Source organism: Mustela lutreola, chromosome 11 (assembly GCF_030435805.1).
Source record: "Mustela lutreola isolate mMusLut2 chromosome 11, mMusLut2.pri, whole genome shotgun sequence".
Lineage (NCBI taxonomy): Eukaryota > Metazoa > Chordata > Mammalia > Carnivora > Mustelidae > Mustela > Mustela lutreola.
In genome coordinates, this window is record NC_081300.1 from 93695837 (window position 1) to 93717318 (window position 21482).

At 40.0% G+C, this 21482-nt stretch overlaps 1 protein-coding gene across 7 annotated transcripts in view; it reads left to right on the top strand.

Moving 5' to 3' along the window:
• The window catches only part of ATXN2 (ataxin 2), a 115617-nt gene that overhangs the window by 15910 nt on the left and 78225 nt on the right, over positions 1 to 21482 (top strand). For all 7 annotated transcript variants that reach the window (XM_059139120.1, XM_059139125.1, XM_059139123.1 and 4 more), the window contains exons 2-3: positions 20004 to 20037; positions 21383 to 21442. In XM_059139120.1, the coding sequence (XP_058995103.1) occupies positions 20004 to 20037; positions 21383 to 21442 (94 nt within the window). The remainder of the gene's footprint in view (positions 1 to 20003; positions 20038 to 21382; positions 21443 to 21482) is intronic.

Consider the following 21482-nt stretch of genomic DNA (forward strand, 5'->3'; position numbering starts at 1 on the left):
CTGTTGCACTGTCCCATTTTACCTGTGAGGAAGGTGAGGCCCACTTAGCTTCTCGCTAAGTGCCTGTTTAAATTTACTCTGCTAGAAAGTGGCAAAACTGGAATGACTTCATATTGTTGTCTTAGGATCTCTGAAAAGGTCTGCAAGTGAGGTGAGAAGAAAACTGGTGATGGATTTTTTTTTGTTTAATATATTTTTTTAAATTTATTTGACAGAGACAGACATAGAGGGGGAGCACAAACAGTGGGAATGGGAGAGGGAGAAGCAGGCTTCCTGCTGAGCAGGGAGCCTGATGATCCCAGTACCCTGACTTGAGCGGAAGGCAGACGCTTAAAGACTGAGCCACCCAGGCACCCTGGATTTTTTTTTCTTTTTTTTTTAAGATTTTATTTACTTAACAGAGAGTGAGCACAAGCAGGGGGAGTAGCAGGGAGAGAGAGAAGCAGGCTTTCTGCTGATCAGGGATCCCCACGTGGAGCTCCATACCAGGACCCTGGGATCATGACCTGAGGTGAAGTCAGATGCCTAACAGCCACCCAGAAGGCCCTGGTTATGGATTTAAGGGAAATTACAATTAGCTTCTTATTTTAATTGAATTTGCTTCACCTGGTGAAGAAATGTACTTCAGAGGCTCCTTAGGATGAACAATGGAAAGTGATTAATTTGCATTTGTGATGGATACAGAATTTAGTTGTTTATAGTCTGCAAATGTTATAGGAATTATTTTTTTTTTTTTTTTTTTTTTTTTTTTTTTTTAAAGATTTTATTAATTTATTTGACAGAGAGAAAGATCACAAGTAGGTGGAGAGTCAGGCAGAGAGAGAGGAGGAAGCAGGCTCCCGCTGAGCAAAGAGCCCGATGCGGGGCTCGATCCCAGGACACTGAGATCATGACCTGAGCCGAAGGCAGCGGCTTAATCCACTGAGCCACCCAGGCGCCCCGTATAGGAATTATTTTTAACATATTTTTAACCCAGTCTGAAAGGTTAGAGAATAAGAACCTCTGTTGACAAAAACTTTTTTCCTATATAAAACATGTTAGGAAAAAGCTAGCATTTCTGAGTTGTGTGGTAGTAGTAGTACTAGTAGCAGCCATTTTTATGAAAACAGTTTAGGTATCTGTGATGTGAAAACAGTTTATGGAGAACTTTGTTTATATAATGATAGTTATCATTTATTGTGGACCTGTTAGGTTTCAGGAACCGTGCCAGGTGCATTACTTCTTCTTTTTTTTTTTTTTAAAGATTGTATTTATTTATTTGAAAGAGAGAATGAGAGAGAGAGAGACAGCAGGTGCCTGTCTATATCCTTTACTCCTTAGAACAGATCAGCCTGTCAGGTTGATAGTGCCATATCCATTTTACAGATGAGGAAGTGGTAGTTCAGGGAAATTAAGGAACTTGCCCAAGGTCGAAGAGCTAGGAAGAGATGAAGCTGAGAGTCTAAGCCTGTGAGACTTAAGCACTTCTGCATTTATTTATTTATTTATTTATTTTAATAGGAAAACCAAATTTAATTTTGTAGGTACAGAAGCCCCACAAAAATCTGAGACTCAGAGGCAGTCAGGCAGTGGAGGCTCACACGCCATTCTGAGCTGAGGAAAGAGACGGGGCTGGGGCTTCAAAGGGAAGGAGGGCAATTTGCAGGAAGATGAAAAGAGCAGATGTTTCCTAGGCAGATGTTGGCCCTGCCATGTGGGTAAGTCTTTCAGATTAAAAAAAAAAAAAAACACCTCTGGTAATAACTCTTTTTCTGGACCAGGCTCCCCATCTAAAATTTCTTTTAGGCAGTTTCTTTTAGCCATCATCAGTCAGTTTTTCTTGAGTCTACTGAGACTTGATTGAGACTTGATTGCCTTCAAGTTAAAATAATTTACATGCCAAAGTGGCATATTCTGTTCCCTTCAGTCTCCTCTTTGAAACTTTCCAGTTTGTGAGTTGGTAAATCGCCCTATCTCACTGGACAAGTCTCTTAGTCCAGAGAATAGGCCAGTTCAGTTAAACACTTGTGACTCAATTTAGGAGGCAGAAATGCAGGTTTGTTTCCAAAGTTAGGTCTGTGGTGCAAGCAATTAGATATTTAATAAGAAGCATTTCTATGGAGGGGCGCCTGGGTGGCTCAGTGGGTTAAGCCGCTGCCTTCGGCTCAGGTCATGATCTCAGAGTCCTGGGATCGAGTCCCGCATCGGGCTCTCTGCTCAGCAGGGAGCCTGCTTCCCTCTCTCTCTCTCTGGCTGCCTCTCTGTCTGCTTGTGATTTCTCTCTGTCAAATTAATGAATAAAATCTTAAAAAAAAAAAAAAAAAAAAGAAGCATTTCTATGGAAACAAAAGGAAAACAACAGTTAGTGCCTGGAGAAGATTATACTCCTGGTTTCTGAGTTCTGAAGGCAGCCAGTCGAGAAGACTTTTAGATATCTGACTCCAAACCTCTTCAGAAGGAGTGAGAAAGGACAGTAGCAACCTGACAGATTTTTCTAGTTGGCAGTTCGAATGTCTCTGGTGACCCTTCTGTGGCGCAGAGGCATTAGGATTGTCCGTACATGAGCTATTGTGATTTCTTTGAAGTTTATATCAAGTTGTCCAGCTCTAGCTTGTTTGCCTGGCTTCTGCGATGTTCTCAGCTGCAGCTGCCCTGGAGGAAGCTGTGTCCAGCCAGCGAAGGTCCCTTTGCAGGTCACCAAACTGTCACGGGGTGCGGGGTGGGGGAGGGAGAAATTTTCCTTCTTTCTTTCTAGGTTCTTTGGTTTCTCTAATACGCTGTGGTCATTTGCTCAGGGTCAGGCATCCTTGGTGAACTCTTGGCTCCATGCACGTGGGGATGGGTGGTTTTGTCCGCCATTGTACCTCCTGCCACCAGCACTGTTCTGTGTCAGTGTTCTCACTCCTTCCCCAAACCCACAATTGGAGGTAGCAAGTTACAAACTACCGTGCGTAATTTGCGTAATTTGTCTTTTCTTTTTCTTTCTTTCTTTTTTTTTTTAAGATTAATTTATTTATTTGACAGAGATCACAAGTAGGCAGAGAGGCAGGCAGAGAGAGGGGGGAAAGCAGGCTCCCTGCTGAGCAGAGAGGCCAATGGGGGGGCTCGATCCCAGGACCCTGAGATCATGACCTGAGGTAGAGGCTTAACCCACTGAGCCACCCCCTGTTTTTTCTTTTTCTCTATTGCATCCCAAAACTTTGTAAAGAGCTACTTGGTCAGCTCCTGGGCTGAGGCGTATAGACTGAGGAAACAATTTGTGGAGAGAAGGCCTCGGGCTTTCCTGGTGGCCACTCGCTCCCACCGCACCCAGCCCCACCGTCGGGGCTTGCGAGGGAAAGTGGAGGCGCCCCGCCCTCCCTGCAGAGGCCGCGAGCGCGCTTCCGCTTTTAATAACTGCTCCGCTGCTTCTAGTGTAGCTGTCTGACAGGGCTGATAAAAATCCACGGAAACAATTCAGTCATTATTGTTAGCCATAAAATGGCTTCAGTTATCCATGCCTTAGTCCTAGCAGTTACGTTTATTTATAAAGGAATCTGGATCTAAAAGTTCATGACTTTTATTTTAAAATCTGTAAACAGTATTATAAATGGTGGTTAGTTTTCTACACCTGCCTATTTTGTCAGATTGTCAGTTGTAACCCATAATTAATTTGAACTAAGTATTGTATATATCATGGGTTGAGAAGGTGTTTGTGGTTTGAACTAAGAACCCAAACACCACTTACGATGTTTCTATAGGAAAATTAGCGTAGAACCCACTTCTCCACTCGCCCTGTCTTAGTCAAGTTAGAGGCTGCATAGCCCTGGGGCTAGGACACACTAAAGAAGACTTAGCACACATTAGTCTTCCAGAGAGAAAGGATTAATAGTTGAGGAAATGATTGCTGACTTCAGGGAAATTACTGCTGCAGTTATGTGTATGGGTCAGACCATCATTTTAGGTGATCATACATTTTATTCTTCATTACTGCAACACATTAATTTTGTCCACCAGATTAACCTAGCCTACCTTTTGCTGTTAGACTTAAACTCTTTTGTTCAGAAATCACCCTGTTCCCAAGCCCAAGGTCCTCTTCACCTTTCCATGATCTAACCTAGGGATTGGCAGGCTTTTTTAGTGATGAGCCAGATGACTTGGGCTTTGCATGCCACATACAGTCTTTTTTGTGTATATATTAAACCCTGGGACATATACAAACAGAGCATTTGCTGACCCTTAATAAAACCCCATTTTATGTTTTTGGTCCTATTTTTCATCAGCTCTTCAAACATGACCCATTTAAATCACTAAGGTCTCCTTTCTCATCACCTCTGCAGGTACCAGGCTCAGCCTTCATTCCCTTCTTGCTCTTTCCTCATTGTTCTGTGTTTCCATGTCCTTATATTTATCCTCATTCTCATCCTTAGATCCTTTAGATCTAGCCTAAGTCTTCCATTGAAACAAATTCTCATTTTTCTTTTTATTAACTCCTGTAGAACTTAGCTTGTCCCATATGTTAGTGTTTGAGAACATTTCCATATTTCTCTATAGTAGTTTGCTATGAAATACTAGAATAAAGATTGACATTTTCCCTCAAACTATTTTATGGAGAATGCCTAAAATTACTTTTCTTTTCACAGATCAGTGTTCCTTCTATTTGGCATCCTATTCCCTTCCCACAAATCTGAATTTTAAAATTGGAAGCTTGCGTTTCAGATCATCATGACTCATCTTCTTTATTTTACACAGGAGCAGGCACTTTAAATGACTTGTCCAAAGTCATACAACAATTCGTTTAGCACCCTAGCTCCTTTCTTTGTGACGTAAGGTCGGCTGTTTCATTTGTGCTTGGGTTTCTTCGTCTGTGAAATGGGGAGTATGAAATGAATTATGCATGTAAAGTGTTTAAATCAATGCCCGGTATGTAGTAAGTGCTCAGTAACTTTTAGCTGTTAATTAGCATTTTTGGAAATTGGTAGAAACTACGTGAGCAAGTTAAGGCTGGGAAGTGCTTATTGGTAGGTTTCGGGTAGTACTGGATGAGTGTATGCAGTTAAGCATTTTGTTGAGCTTGTATGTATACTGTTCATTAATTCAGTAAAAGTTTTTTTTTTTTTTCTTTTAAAGATTTATTTGACACAGGGAGAGAGAGAGGCAGCAACAGGTAACACAAGGGGGGGGGTAGAGGGAGGAGCAGGGAGCCCGATGCGATGCGGAGCTCCATCCCAGGACCCTGGGATCATACTTGAGCCAAAGGCAGATGCTTAAGGACTGAGCCACCCGGGCACCCCTTTTTGGTAAAAGTTTGAAGATGTGTCTGGGAGAATGATTCTTGAATCACTATACTGTATGCCTGAAACTAACTCTGTTAACTAACCGGAATCACATTAAAACCTTAAAAGATGGGGCGCCTGGGTGGCTCAGTGGGTTAAGCCGCTGCCTTCGGCTCAGGTCATGATCTCAGGGTCCTGGGATCGAGTTCTGCATCGGGCTCTCTGCTCATCAGGGAGCCTACTTCCTTCTCTCTCTCTCTCTGCCTGCCTCTCAGTGTACTTGTAATTTCTCTCTGTCAAATAAATAAATCTTAAAAAAAAAAAAAACAAAACCTTAAAAGATGAATGAAACATCTCTGCTTCCAGGTTTCTCAGTGTAGTAGGGAAGGCAGGCATTCAGATAGTGTAAGCTGGTAGCACTGAGGAGGGAGTGAGTGACTGCTGTGGGTGGGCGGTTAGGAAAAAAAACCTTGAAGAAAGCAGGAGGGTTGAGATGGATCTTGAGGAATGATGAGCACTTTTCAGTGAGGCCGTGGAAGAGAAGAGAAAGTTCCTGGCAAGGAAGTTTCTGCTAAAGCAGAAGATGCTATCAACATGGCATGTGTAGAAAGATGTGGTTCACAGTGTGGCAGAAGAAATGTAAGGGAGGCACTTACTGAAAGCGGGGGGCCAGATTTGGAAGTGCCTATAGTTAGAGAAGGAATGAAGTGAGTTTCGAAATAAATACCAATGAGAATTTTTTTAGTAGAAAATTTCAGCATATGTAAAAGTAGAAGAGTTTAATGAGCCCTGTTTAGCTACCACTCAGCTTTAGCAGTGATGGCTCTTTTTTTTTCACCTGTACTCCCCTCTTCCTCATTATCACTTGTTGTCTTTTGAAGGGGATTAAAGTTGTTTTGAGTCCCCAGGAAAGATTAATGACCAATGGGTAAAACCACTGGGACAGAGATTGAGTTTACCATTTGGAAGCACTTCTGGTCAGAGGGGATGATGACTGCTTTGGAAGGTGGATAGGGCCTTGTGTGGAGGAAGTAAGCTCAGGGAGAGGACTGAAACTGTACTGTCCAGTATGGTGGCTGTTATCCGCATATGGCTATTTAAATTTACAATTAAGTTAATTAAAATTAAAATTCAGTCCTCAGTCACACTAGCCATATTTCAATTCCTTACCCATCGTGTGTGCCCCTGGGCTATCATATTGGGCAGTACAGGTATAGAACTTTTTTTTTTTTTTTTAAGATTTTATATATTTATGAAAGAGGTAGTGAGAGAGGTAACACAAGCACAGGGGAGCTGGAGAGGGAGAAGCACTAAGCAGGGAGCCTGAATGGGGCTCAATCCCAGGACACTGGGATCATGATCTGAGTCAAAGGTAGACGCTTAACGACGGAGCCACCCAGACACACACACCCTTTTTAATCATTATAGAAAGTTCTGTTGGACAGCACTGACCTTACGGAGCCACCCAGACACACACACCCTTTTTAATCATTATAGAAAGTTCTGTTGGACAGCACTGACCTTGAGCCCTGAAACTCCTTTTTATCTGAGTCTTGTGGAACTTTTGGTATGTGTCTAGGTTGTATCTAATTGTGTATGGCTTCATGTTATGGTCAAGCCCCTTATCCCTTCCTCTAAGTAAAACTTCCTTTGAAGAGATAACTTCTTTTTAAAGATTTTATTTATTTGAGAGAGAGAACAGGCACGTGAGCAGTGGAGGGAGAGGAGGAAGCAGGGAGCCCAATGTGGGGCTTGATGTGGGGCTTGATCCAAGGACCCTGGGATCATGACCTGAGCTGAAGGTAGACACTTAACCTGCTGAGCCACCCAGGTGCCCTAAAGAGATATATTTTTACAGCTTTAGTTTGTTCTGTAATATGAGGAAAATAATTGTATTAAGCCAACAATTAAGCATTCATTTAACGTACCAGGCGTTATTCATAAGCTAGGCTGTCCATATGAATATCTTTTAATTTTTTATAACCTTATTGCAGATACTGGTTTTTGGTTTTGTTCTTTTTCAGAAGGTACTGTATTTATCACCATTTTACAGATCGTAGATTGAGACACAAACAGCTGAAGTTACGAGGTTAAGGTAATAGAGCTAGAAGTGATAGTAGGGTCAGATTTTTTTTTTTTTTTTTAAGATTTTATTTATTTATTTGACAGACAGAGATCACAAGCAGGCAGAGAGGCAGGCAGAGAGAGGAGGAAGCAGGCTCCCCACTGAGCAGAGAGCCCGATGTGGGGCTCGATCCCAGGACCCTGGGATCATGACCTGAGCCGAAGGCAGAGGCTTTAACCCACTGAGCCACCCAGGCGCCCCAGTAGGGTCAGATTTTTAATCCCAGCTGTTCGCATAGAAGTTGTATTAGTTCTTATGGGGATGGTAGTTTTTTTTTGAACTGTTGATTCTAGATGATTATGTAACTGGATTAATCTGACAGTTGTTTTGTGTAAATTTAGAGTTGCCACTTCACATTAGTTTGCTAAATAGAAAAAAAAACCTAGTTTTACTCATCTTTTCAGTGAGGAAATAGTTGTTCAGTAAGTACTAGTTACAGAATTTCCCTTTCTAATAAAAAAACTGAAACGGGAGGAACAAAATGACTCACCTAAGTGAGTTAACTGTAAGAGCTGGAGTTAGATTTCCAGGTTTTAGTTGTCCTTTCTCTTGACAACTGTAGTTACTCTGTACTATAAAAAGAAATTGAACTAGTTGATACTTGTCATAATTCACATAAACTGTTCTGTATACTTAATTTAATTAACAATTTAGAGTACTTACTGTGTACCAGGCTCTGTTTAGCTGTGGGCACACAGTGTTGAAGGAGACAAAAGTATTTGCCCCTATGGAGTTTATATTCTGGGAATGGGAGGTAGACAGAGAAATTAAATAGATGAACACATAATAGAATTTCAGATATTAAGTTCTATGATGCACTAAAGATTAGTTACTAATAAGTACTAAAACGGTGTTATACTGTTGGGGGAGCTACTTTTGATAAGATGGTCAGGGCAGGCCTTTCTGAGGAGGGGACATTTAAATTGAGGTCTAAATAACAAGCAGGTGGTCATGTGAAAACCTGAGGAGAAAGAAGAGCATTATTACAGCTTCTACTGGAAAGGGGTTGGAGGTATGTAGTATTATTTCTAAGTGTGTCAGAGAATATTAGTTACATCCAGACAACAGTTTCTCGTTCTAGAAATCTGGGTCAGTGAAATATTTTGATTGCATTTACTCAGGCCTGTTGAAATAGTTGTAGAAACTAGCAAATGACATGTATAGCTACAGTGTTGAAAGATGGTAATGAAGGAGCAGAATGGTAAAAAGTGAAGAAATAAAAAGTTCCTTAATTACATTGTAGATGGCAGTTCCAATGGAGATTGTGTATTTCCTGGACCCTCAGAATTTTGAAATGATAAGGGAAGGAATTTTATTCGTAGCTAGATTTTTAAATGTGTTTCAGTTACCAGGAGTGTTCTTGGGGGTCATCTGGCTGGCCCAGTCAGAGTATGCAACTCTTGATCTCAGGGTCATGTGTTCGAGCCCCATGTTGAGCCTACTTTAAAAAAAAAAAAAGAAGGAGTGCTCTTGGGTTGTTTTTATGTTTTTATTTATTCAAGTGGTGAAGGAAACAGATAAAATATGCATATGAAAAGACACATTCTATACTTTCTGTCCTAGACATAACCTCTGAAGTGTAAGCTGCCTGAAGACAAGGCTGTATTCATCTTGCTGTTTCAATAAATATTTGTCAAATATAAAGTTAAAAAACAAACTAGTTTTTGAGTGTTTCCTGTGTGCCAGACTTTATTTTACACCTTTAATGAAGTTTAATTGACATAAAATAAGCTTATAACTCTGGTCCAAATGAGAGTGTGTATGTGTACACATATGTTTATGTATGTACATTTTGAGAATTATTTGATCCTCAACAACCCTTTTTTTTTTTTTTTAAAGATTTATTTGAGAGAGAGAGAGTACATGTGAATGGGGGGGGGGAGGGGGTAGAGGGAAAGAGAGAAATTTGTTTTTTTTAAAGGATTGATTTTATTTGACAGAGAACAAGTGTAAGCAGGGGGACAGACAGAGGGGGAGAGAGAAGCAGGCTCCCTAGCAAGCATGGAACCTGATGCAGGGCTTCATCCTCTCACCCTGAGATACGACCTGAGCTGATGCCAAGAGTCGGATGCTCAACCAGCCGAGCTACCTAGGCACCCCCAACCTTATGACTTTTCTTATTAGCGTTTTACAGATAAGAAAATTGGGGACCAGAGTGGTTAAATAACCATTCTGGGGTTCCTGTAAGTGGCTGGCCTAGGATTTGAAACTGAACTGTCTAAAAGGCAGTAGAGTAGAATTTTGGGTGTTGATATGGTTGCCCTCTGTTTTTAAGGAGTGCACTCTGGAGTCCTGTGCTTTTGGTTTCCTGTGTTAGGGGATATCTGAGATCTCTTCCATAATTTATTCATAGTCCTTCATATTTCTGGTTTTTCTTTTTCATGTTTTTGGTTTTGGAGTTTTTTGGCTATTGTTTTATTGATGTCTTTTGCAGCAAAAAATTATTTATTTATTTTTTCAATAAGTGAGCTCTATGCCCAGTGTGGGGCTTGAACTCTTGAGATCAAGAGTTGCATGCTCTACTGACTGAGCCAGCCAGGCACCCCACATTTCTGATTTTGATCGAGTTCCATGTAAAATATATATCCATGGTTTGTGCTTTTAGAGTCTTATCTAAGAATCCATTGCTAAGGGCACCTGGGTGGCTCAGTTGGTTACTCACTGCCTTCAGCTCAGGTCATAATCCCAGGGTCTTGCGAGCCCCACGTAAGGCCAGGGGAGCTTCTTCCCCTGTCTCTGCTCAGGTGCGTATTTAGGCTGTCCCCTTCAAATAAATACATTAAAAAAAAAAAAAAAAAAAACCAACCAAACAAAAAGAATCCATTTCCAAATCCAAGGTCTTGAAGATTTAACCCTATTTTTTTTTTCTCCTAAGAGTTTTTATAGTCTTTACATTTAGGTATTTGATCTGTTTTGAATTTTTATATGTGGTATGAGATAGAGGTCCAACTACTTCTTTTGCATATGGATAGGTAATTATGCCAGCGCTGTTTGTTGAAAAGATTATTATTTCCCCAATAAGTTGTTTTGGCTCTTCCTAAAAGTCATTGATCATAACTATAAGAATTTGGGGGGGGGGTGCTTGGGTGGCTCACTTGTAAAGCATCTGCCTTCGACTCAGGTCATGATCCCAGGGTCCTGGGATCAAGCCCCACATCCGGCTCCCTGCTTGGTGGGAAGCCTGCTTCTCCCTGTCCCACTCCCCTTGCTTGTGTTCCTCTCTCACTGTCTCTCTCTATCAAATAAATAAAATCTTTAAAAAAAATATTTTTTTTCTTTTTGGACTTTGCTGTTTCATAGCTCTTTTATTTGTCCTTATGTCGACATCATATTATCTTGGTTAATGTAGTTCCCATATTATTTTAAAGCAATATTTCAATAGATATCTCTCTAAGAGAATGAAAGTTTTAAAAACAACACATGTATGGGCACATGGGTGGCTCAGTCGCTAAGTGGCTGCCTTTGCCTCAGGTCTTAATGCCCAGATTCTGGGATCAAGCCCCGTGTTGGGCTCCCTGCTCAGATGAGATGCCTCTCCCTCTCCCACTCCCCCTGCCTGTGCTCCCTCTCTTGCTATGTCTGTCACTGTCAAATAAATAAATAAAATCTTTAAAAACAGAACAACACATGTAGTGACACCTGGCTGGCTTACTCAGTAGAGCCTTTGACTCTTGACCTCAGGGTCATGAGTTCAAGCCCCTTGAACATTGAGGGTAGAGATTACTTAAAAACATCACAGGTAAAAAATTAAAATTCTCAAGTATTATTTAATGTCTGGTCAGTTCAAATTTTCCCAATAGTGTGTCTCTTAAAAAGTAAATCAGCTTTACTACTGAAGTATAATTATATAATTATATATAATTATATACAGTAAAATTCACTAAATTTATGTTTGCAATATAATCAGTTTTTTAAAAGTTTTTTTTTATTCATTTGAGAGAGAGCACAAGCAGGGGGAGAGGCAGAGAGAGAGAGAGAGAAGCAGACTCCCCACTGAGCTGGGAGCCCCACATGGGGCTCCAACCCAGGATCCTGGGATCATGACCCAAGCCGAGGGCAGACACTTTACCATCTGAGCTACCAGGTATTCCAGTATGAGTGTTTAACATCAGATTAATTTTGTTACAAAATTCAACCTTTTTTTAGGTATATGTGTTAGGAGTTTCTTTTTTCTTTGGATCTGCCTTTAGTTTGGGGAGTGGCAGGGTTTTGAGGTATAGTTTATATGCAGTAAACTCATCCTGTTCAGTGTAAAGTTCTTTGAGTTTTAACAAATGTGTATAGTCATGCAATCACTATCACAATTGAGATACCACCGTTGGGCGCCTGGGTGGCTCAGTGGGTTGAGCCTCTGCCTTCAGCTCGGGTCATGATCTCAGGGGCTTGGGATCGAATCCCAAGTCAGGCTCTCTGCTTGGTGGGGAGCCTGCTTCCTCCTCACCCTGCCTGCCTCTCTGCCTACTTGTGATCTCTCTGTCAAATAAATAGATAAAATCTTAAAAAAAAAAAAAAAAAGATAACACCCCTTAAAGTTCCCACTGTACTTTTATAATAAATATCCTTTCTTCTCCCTTAGCCCAGGGTAGTCATTGATCTGATTCTGTATCTATAGATTTGCCTTTCCAGAATGTCATATAAATGGGATCATTTGTGTCTAGTTTCTTTCCTTTAGCACAGTGCTTTTGAAATTCACCCAAGTTGTGTGTAGCGTGTATCAGTAATTTGTAACTTTATTACTGAGCAGTATTCCTCTATTAAGGATGTACTATCACAGTATGTTTATTTATTCATCAGGTAATAGACATTTGAACTGTTTCCAGCATTTGGCTATGTGAATAAACCAGCTCTGAACATTCACATTCATTTGGTCTTGAATAATTGCCTGGGAGTGGGATTGCTAGGTTGTATTAGTATGTTTAACTTTATTTAAGTATTTTTATTTATTTTTTTAAAGATTACTTATTTATTTATTTGACAGAGGGACAGACAGCAAAAGAGGGAACACAAACAGGGGGAGTGGTAGGGGAGAGGCAGGCTTCCCGCCAAGCAGGGAGCCCGATGCGATGATGCAGGTTCATCTCAGGACCCTGAGATCATGACCTGAGCTGACGGCAGATGCTTAATGACCGAGTCACCCAGGAGCCCCTAAAGTAGTTTTATTTATTTATTTGTTTGTTTGTTTATTAAAGATTTAATTATTTATTTGACAGAGAGAGAGAGAGATCACAAGTAGGCAGAGAGGTTGGCAGAGAGAAAGGGGGAAGCAGGCTCCCTGCTGAGCAGAGAGCCTGATGGGGGGCTCAGTCCCAGGACCCTGAGACCATGACCTGAGCCAAAGGTAGAGGCTTAACCCCCTGAGCCACCTGGGCACCCCATTTTTATTTATTTTTTGAGAGAGTGAGAAAACGAACTGACAGGGAGGGGGAGAGAGAGAAGCAGACTCCCCAGTGAGCCAGGACCCTTGGATCGTGACCTGGGCCAAAGGCAGATGCTTCACCAACTGAGCCACCCAGGCATCCTAGTATGTTTAACTTTATAAGAAAATGTCAGATTCTTTTCCAGGAAAAGAAATCTGCATTTCCTTTTCCAGCAGTGGTGTGTGAGAGTTTCAGTTGGTTGGCATCCTTCCTCGTGGTTAGTATTATCAGGCTTTGATTTTATGAAGTCTTACTTGGTTAAACGACTGTGTAAGTCTTCTGCCCACTTATGGGCTATTTATCTTCTCTTACTAAGTTGTAGGAGTTCTTTGTATATTCTTGGTGTAAATCTATTATTAGACATTTTGCAAGTATTTCCTTGTTTGGATTGACTTGATTTTCTTAACAGTCTTTCAAAGGACAGAATACTAAAAACTTTGATGAAGTCTCATTTGTTAGTTTTTGCTTTTATGGTTTGCATTTTTTGTCCTGTCTGAAGTTTTCATCTAACCAAAGGTTATAAAGATTCCCCCCCTATTTTCTTTTAAAAGTTTCATTTAACCCTTTTATGATTAGGTCACTGATCTGTTTGGAGTTAGCTTTGCTAAGCTCTTATTTCTTGTAGTTTTTTTGAAGATTCTCTTAGGATTTTCTGCATAAATGATCATGCTGTCTTTATTACTAAAGACATTTTCCTTTTTTCTGTCCAATCATGGAGCCTTTTCTTCCTTCCTTCCTTAAGGTTTTATTTATTTTTTTTGACAGAAAAAGGGAGAGAGGGAACACAAGCAGGGGGAGTAGGAGAGGGAGAACAGGCTTCTCGAAGAGTAGGGATCATGACCTGAGGCAAAGGCAATTGCTTAAGGACTGAGCCACACAGGCAACCCTTATTTCTTTTTCTTACCTTGATATAGCCCAGGCTAGAACCTCCAGTTCAGATGTCTCATCAAATTTTTTTTTTTTTTTTTTTTTTATAATTCTAGTCAAGATTCTTAGGAGATTCGGGGCACCTTGGGTGGCTCAGTGGGTTAAAGCCTCTGCCTTCGGCTCAGGTCATGATCCCAGGGTCCTGGGATAGAGCACTGCTTCTGGCTTCATGCTCAGTGGGGAGCCTGCTTCCTCCTCTCTCTCTGCCTGCCTCTCTGCCTACCTCTCTATTTGTGATCTCTTTCAAATAAAATCTTAAAAAAAAAAAAAAAAGAAGATTCTTATGAGATTCATAAGGTGATATGTCAGGTTTGTCGTATAATCTACCATTTACTGTTTCATCAGTTTGTGCTACGTGCTTTTGATTCAGCAATTGATACAAAGTCCCTGGCTTCGTGAAACTTGCTTGTATTGACATCAGATGTTAGTAAAATATGTTGATTTTTTTCAAAATTTGGATCATCCTCAATTCCATTGTGAAGCTTAAAGATAATTAAGAACAAGAGCACTTTGACATTTTTTCAATTATGTTTGCATTAAACTTCCATGATAAAAGTATTTAATAAGGTATCAGATTTGTTTTAGAAGTAGTGGTATAAAATAGCAGTAAACTTTTATTTTTATTTATTTATTTTTTTAATAAAGGTTTTTTTTTTAATTTGTTTGACAGATAGAGATCATAAGGAGGCAGAGAGGCAGAGAGAGAGAGAGAGAGAGAGGAGGAAGCAGGCTCCCTGCTGAGCAGAGAGCCCCATGTGGGGTTCTGATCCCAGGACCCTGGGCCCATGACCTGAGCTGAAGGCAGAGGCTTTAACCCACTGAGCCACCCAGGCGCCCAAACTTTTATTTTTTAAATTGCAGTTGTTGACATCGCAGCCACTTTTTCAGTGCAGAGGTCAGCAGATTTTTCTTGAAATGACGCAGAGAGGTAGTAGTTTAGGTGTTATAAGCCACACAACTTCTCTGTCGCATATTCTGTGCTTCTTGGCTTGTCCCTTCCCTCCTCCCTCCCTCCCCATCTTCCTCACTCCCTGAAAGCATCCTGGGCTCAGAATCTCAACAAAATCAGGTTGTGGGCTATATTTTGCTGACTGTTGATTTGTGTGGTGATTACTTTGAAATATTTCTCCATCTTTTTCTTTCTTTTTGGCTGGGCTCATTAATTCATTATTTATTAATTATATGTCATATGTGAGCTATGGTTCTTCTGTGCTGATTTTGGTAGATGTTACTAAGATGTGTAAGATACTGTCTGCCAGGCTTGGTTTAGGTTTTATTTCATCCAGGAGCTTTTGGTCAAGGACATGAATGCATGTTCAAATCCAGGAGTTTTGGGGGCACAAAAAGTGCCTTTGGGGCTACCTCCATTTCTGGTACCTCTTCTGATTTTCACAAAAGCACTGGCTGCTGATCACACTCTTTTCTCTAGTGTGGGGTTTGACTCCCTGGAGGAGGCATCATTTTCTGATTTGGTCAGTTGATGGCCCTGAGTAGTCGGCATATGATAGGTCACCAGTAACTATAATACAAATCTGGTTATGTCAGAGTCCAGTCTGGAGAGTTGAAGAGAGCACTGTGTGTTTGATTCAGAATGGTGTAGTCCAAGGAAGGCTTCGTGAAAAGGTGGCGTTTGAATTTTAAGGCTGTGTAGAATTGAGGGTTTTTTTTGTTTAATTTAAGAAATTAAAGACGTCCTGGACATAAAGTAGATAGAAGTTAATAAATCACAGTTCTTTTTTGTTTTGTTTTAAGATTTTATTCATTTGAGAGAGAGCAGCAAATGAGAGAGAAAGCACAAACGGGGTGGGGGGTGCAGAGGCAGAGGGAGAAGCAGACTGCCCACGCAGCAAGGAGCCCAATGTAGGGCTAGATCCCAAGACCCCGGGATCATGACCTGAACTGCAGTCAGACATTGAACTGATTGAGCCATCTAATCATCCCCAGAACCCTGCTTTCGGTTATTTTGGGTATATATTCTGATGTGGTAATTGCTGGATCATATGGTAATTCTGTTGAATTTTTTGAGGAACTGCCATCCTATCTTCCATAGTAGCTATACCATTTTACATTCTCACAGGTAGTGCAGAAGGGTTTTGCCAGTTTTTTGCCAACACCTGTGATTTTTTGTCTTTTTGATAATAGCTACAGTAGTGGGGGTAAAATGGTAGCTCATTGTGGTTTTGATTTGCATTTTTCCTGGTGACTAGTGATGTTGAGCATCTTTTCACATGCTAATTTTATGACTTCTTTCGAGGAGTGCTATTCAGGTCTTTGGCCCATTTTTTGAACTAGGTTGTAGTACTTTTCTTACCAGGTTATAGTTTATGTATTCTGGAATGAACCCTTTATCATATCAGATACGTGGAATGCACATATCTTCTCTCATTCTGAAAAGTATTGTCTTTTCATTCTGATAACTGTGACAATCCTTTGCACAAAAGCTTTTAATTTTGATGAAGACCTTTTTACTGTTATTTTTTTTTATGTTGTCTATTCACTTTGGTGTCATAGTTGAGAAATCATTGCCAAATTCAGAGTCATGAAGACTTGTCCCCTCTTTTTTCTTCAAGAGTTTCGTAGTTTTAACTCTTAAGTTTGCATCTTTGACCCATCATTCTAAGTTAGTTTTTGTGTATGTTATAAGGTGTAAGGGTTTAGCATATTTGTGAGGGCTTATTTCTGGACTCTCTATTCCATTGGATTTTATGTCTGTCCTTATGCCAGTATCACACTATTTTGATCACTAGTTTTGTAGTAAGTTTTGAAATTGAGAAGCCACACTTTGCTTTTGATTTACGTGTATCCTTAAATTTATAATCTTCTCTCCCTCTGCACTGTTTTTCTTTTTTTTTCTTTTTTTGTTCTTCTCCTGTTTATTTGTTGAGGATGCTGTAGTTTTTCCGGCGAGATAAACACAACACCAGGCAAAGTGGGTGCAAGGCAAGATTTATTAAAAACACTCTCTGGCGAAGTTTCAGGGCTCAGGAGAAGGGGAGCCGGGCAAGTTGCACCGGGAGGAGGTGGGCACCCTCGGGCGAGGTTCCACGACTCTAGAAAGCAGAGTGGCGGAAGTCGCTCCCAAGGCAGGGAGGAGGGGGCTTTTAAGGGGTTTTGGGGAAAGCTCAGGGGTCTTTTGGCAAGTTTCCCTTATTCAGATATCCCGCCTGCTCGTCGGGATCCCATTGGTCCACAGGAGCCCAGGGCGGGGGGGTCTCAGATTCCTGCGTGGGCCTTTGTTCTCCTGTCCGAGCTCAGGTCTTGTGGTGGGAACTTTTCGCCATCTTTAGTAGCCCTTCCTGCCAGCCCAACAGAAACTGTTACTTGTTATGTCATATTTACTACAGTCTTGGTTTAACTGATCATAAACTCATGGTAGCAGTTAACATATTCTCCCACACCATGTTTCCTGTAAACTAATAGATCTTGATTAAATCTGGACTCTGATTGCATCATATCAGAAGGTACTTTTTTCTTTTTTTTTTTTAAACTTAAGGAAATTGTAAAAAGCAGGCAGAATGATATATTGAACCCCTACACACCTGGCACCTAGTATTAATGGTTAGCCACTCATGCCAGTCTTACTTCAGTATAATCCCTGCTATTTCCTCCCTCTGTGTTATCTTGAAGCAATACAAACTGTTATTTTAAAAATTTCTTTATATAAATTTGGCATCTTGAATGACACCTTAAATTCATACTCAGTAACAATCCTGAATATGGTTATTTTGTTAAATCTGATCCACCTAATCATAAGTATATTTAGGAGTAGAGTATGATCTTGGCTTTTTTTCCCCCTTTTAAGATTTTATTTGAGAGAGAGAACACCCAAGTAGAGGGAGTGGGAGAGGGAGAAGCAGGCTCCCTGCCTGCTGGGCCTGATCCCAGGATCATGACTTGAGCTGAAGGCAGACACTTAATTGATTGGCTTCTTTGAAATTCTGTTTTTGTTTCTATAAGAAACATTAAGATGCTTTATTCCAAAATGTTAAAGAAGAAAATGAAAGGTGAAGCATAATCTAAGTGGATCCTAAAAGGGGGGGGGAGAATAAATTTGGATTTGTAGCACAAGCTTCAGAAGATGCTATTATGGTATGCTAACATTCCCCTTGGTTATTTGATTTCTTGGTTTGGTCAGTGGAAATCTGTTTCTACACTCTGTACCTCTTTATACTGCTGTGGGTCTTCTGTTATTTTCTTTGTTGCATGATTTGTTCTAATTAGTAAACTGGATTGTCAAAACAGTTCTTTGTTAGTCAAAGATGTAATTATATAATCAATAAAAAATAGTGTGATTTCTATAGAGGGTCTGTAAATTCTTTTAAATAGCTTTATGGGGATGTCACATGAATTTAAAGGTACTTAATTGGGGGGCGCCTGGGTGGCTCAGTGGGTTAAGGCGCTGCCTTCAGCTCAGGTCATGATCTCGGGGTCCTGGGATTGAGTCCCACATTCGGCTCTCTGCTCAGCAGGGAGCCTGCTTCCCTCTCTCTCTCTGCCTGCCTCTCTGCCTACTTGTGATCTCTCTCTGTCAAATAAATAAATAAAATCTTTAAAAAAAAAAAAGGTACTTAATTGGTGGCATTTCTTTAAGTCTTAACCGTTGCATCTCAGCAACCACCAAGATAAGATAACCCACACAGGATTTTTAGCTATTTGGTAGCCTTTGGTTTTAGACTACCGATAATTAGAAAAACCCAGTAAATTCAAATGATGTTTTAAAAAAATAAAAAATTTGGTTAGGTTTAATTGTGAAATTAGTTTATTCCTTGTAATGCAATTTCAGAGAGGCGGAATATAACCTAGAAATGAAAAGCCTAGACTTTGGTCACCTGGTTAAAATACCAGTTCTACTGCTCATTAGCCAGATGGTTTTGGTCAAGATAGTTAACTAAGGTCCAGTTTCTTCACCTGTAAAGTTGGGGTGAGAGTTTGACATAGTGCTTACCATAGTATATGGTTTGTAGTATTATAAGTGGTATTATTAGTCCTATTCCATGGACTACAGGAATTTTTCTGTGCTTTGTGTGAGGCAAAGAGTTACAGAATCAGAATGTTAGAAATGGAAGGACTTTCAGAGGTGCTTTGGTCTAAGATGTTATTTTCTAGTTGAGAGAGGGTTACTGAGTTGGAAAGCAAACCAGCCCTGTCCTTGGCATTCTAAGATCAGTGCCATTTTACTGGGAATTGGCACATTCATACTATTAGACTGTTTAGACCTGAATTGTGCTTCTCTTTGAATCTGTGACTTAATTGAGTATCTTGATTATTTTGTTAAAATAAGATTCTAGGGTTTCCTGGCTGGCTCAGTCAGTTGAGCATCTGCCTTCGGCTCAGGTCATGATTTCAGGGTCATGAGATTGAGCCCTTTGTCCAGCTCCACGGGGAGTGTGGAGCCCACTTAAGATTCTCTCCCTCTACCCCTCCCTAATCAAACTTTCTCTGTCTCTCTTACAAGAGAGAGAGAGAGAGAGAGTCTAGCTCTATTATTCCAGTTTTATTATTATTCCTTTATTCTGTTATTTATGAGGAATATAGCATTTTATGTTAATGTTTTTATCATTTCATAAGGGGCCTAATCTTTTCCAGTGGAATAAGCCTCAGCTTGTATTATGCTCTATAACTAAATTCACTTGAGTCCACCTTACTGGAAATAACTTGACAGCTGACTGGTATACTGCATTGTTTCAGAGGTAGGGGATTGGCAGAGAAAGGTACTTGTTACATAGATCCTGATGGAGGTACTTAGAAGTGAAAGTGCTTTGAATGATTTAACTTATTTTCGGATGTTTTTCTGCAGTTGTAAACATGGTGCCTATTTTTAGAGGCAAGAGAAAAACACAGGAGGTGACTTTGATGTCAGTCAATAATATGTCAGTTAAATCAGGAGTGGAATTTATATTTTATTCCTAAGTAGCTTTCTGTAACAGAACAGTAGGTTACCATGGGACTAAAGATTATTACGTTTGGTATTGGTTATTTTTGCAGTAGGCTGTTTTTATTTTTACTTCATTTATTTTATTTTGATCATGTTCACATTCTTCCTCCTTTTTCCCTCCCATGATACACACCTGTTCTGGGTCTCTGAGCCAGTGATGCCATAGGGAACCATTCTTAGGTAGCCTTTATACTTGGTATTAGATGAGCCTTCCACACAGGTTGCTTGTGCTATATTTGAATGGAATTATAAGATGATTAAATTTGAAAATATTTGAATTTGAAAATATTTATGAAACTTAAATTTGAAAAAAAATTTTAAGCTTGTTTCTCCTGTTGAACTTAATAAACGTTTTATTTTTTCAGAGGTCGAAACAGCAAAGGACTGCCTCAATCCACGGTGAGTAATTTTAATGTCACTTGTTTGGAAGAATTGGTAACTAAAATGTTATTTCTGCGGGGCGCCTGGGTGGCTCAGTGGGTTAAGCCGCTGCCTTCGGCTCAGGTCATGATCTCAGGGTCCTGGGATCGAGTCCCGCATCGGGCTCTCTGCTCAGCGGGGAGCCTGCTTCTCTCTCTCTCTCTGCCTGCCTCTCTATCTACTTGTGATTTCTCTCTGTCAAATAAATAAATAAAATCTTTAAAAAAATAAAATAAAATGTTATTTCTGCACCATAGACGAAAGCCAAGATGAAAAGAAATCTTGGGTTTTATACCTCATACAACTTTTGTACCTCAGTACTGTTTGGTATAAAATTATTAGCTATATGTGTTTTTGGACATGATTCTTCATACAAAATGTAAAATTGTTTGTAAATAGTATTTTTCATGCAAAGTAATAAGTCATTTGTTATTTTATAAATGGCTAAAGGCAAATCTAAATGATTAATACTCCAAAAGATAAGTGGAACAGGACTGGAGTTTGCAGAGTTCTTTGGGGTTTTGATTTTGAATTAATGCTATCTTTTAAGTCCTTTCATTTTTCTCCCTTGGAAAGGGCCATCTTATTTTAAATTTTAGAACTCTATCAATAAAATTAAACTGGGAATGAAGGGAAGTTCCATGTGATGGAAAAATAAATGAGAAACTGTCATTTATCTTTCAGATTTTGGCATTACTGGACAGATATTCTTATTTCAAATCAGAAGGACGCATGCTTTCGTAGTATGTAGTAAAGAGTGGTGTGACTGATGAGACCTGAGAGCACTAGCGTTGATTCATATGTACTAAGAGAAGATAGTCAAGGGTCTTTGACAAAGGTGCACACTCCTGCACTCCGTTTATTTATGTATATATGCTTAACCCTGTTTAGTGTACAGGTCTTTGAGTTTTGATGCGTACAGCTATGTAACCACCATCACAGTCAAGATGATAGGACCTTCTCTCACCTTGAAAAATCACTCATGCTATTTAGTAGTGATCCCTCCTCCCTCTGCTCCCCAGTCTTTGCTCTGTCCTGTTTCTGTGGTTTTGTTATTCCTCATATATGAAAGTTCACTTTTGCTTTTTTTGTATCACATGTAGTCAGAAACATTGTTAGATGGTATGACTGTTTTCACTGTTGAAAACTTAAGCTTCTGTTCTCTAAGGAAACAAAGATCGCAGTAAACCCAAGTCTTTCTTTAATGCGTGTAAGGCATTGCAGACCTAACTAAACATTTTTTAAGAAAATAAATGTTAATTTTAATATATATATACAAGGATAAATACTAATTGCTAATAGTGTTTTTTTCTTAATATTCCAGATTTCTTTTGATGGAATCTATGCAAATATGAGGATGGTTCATATACTTACATCAGTTGTTGTAAGTTACCAGATTATTGGGGAGAAGCTGCCTTGGGAGT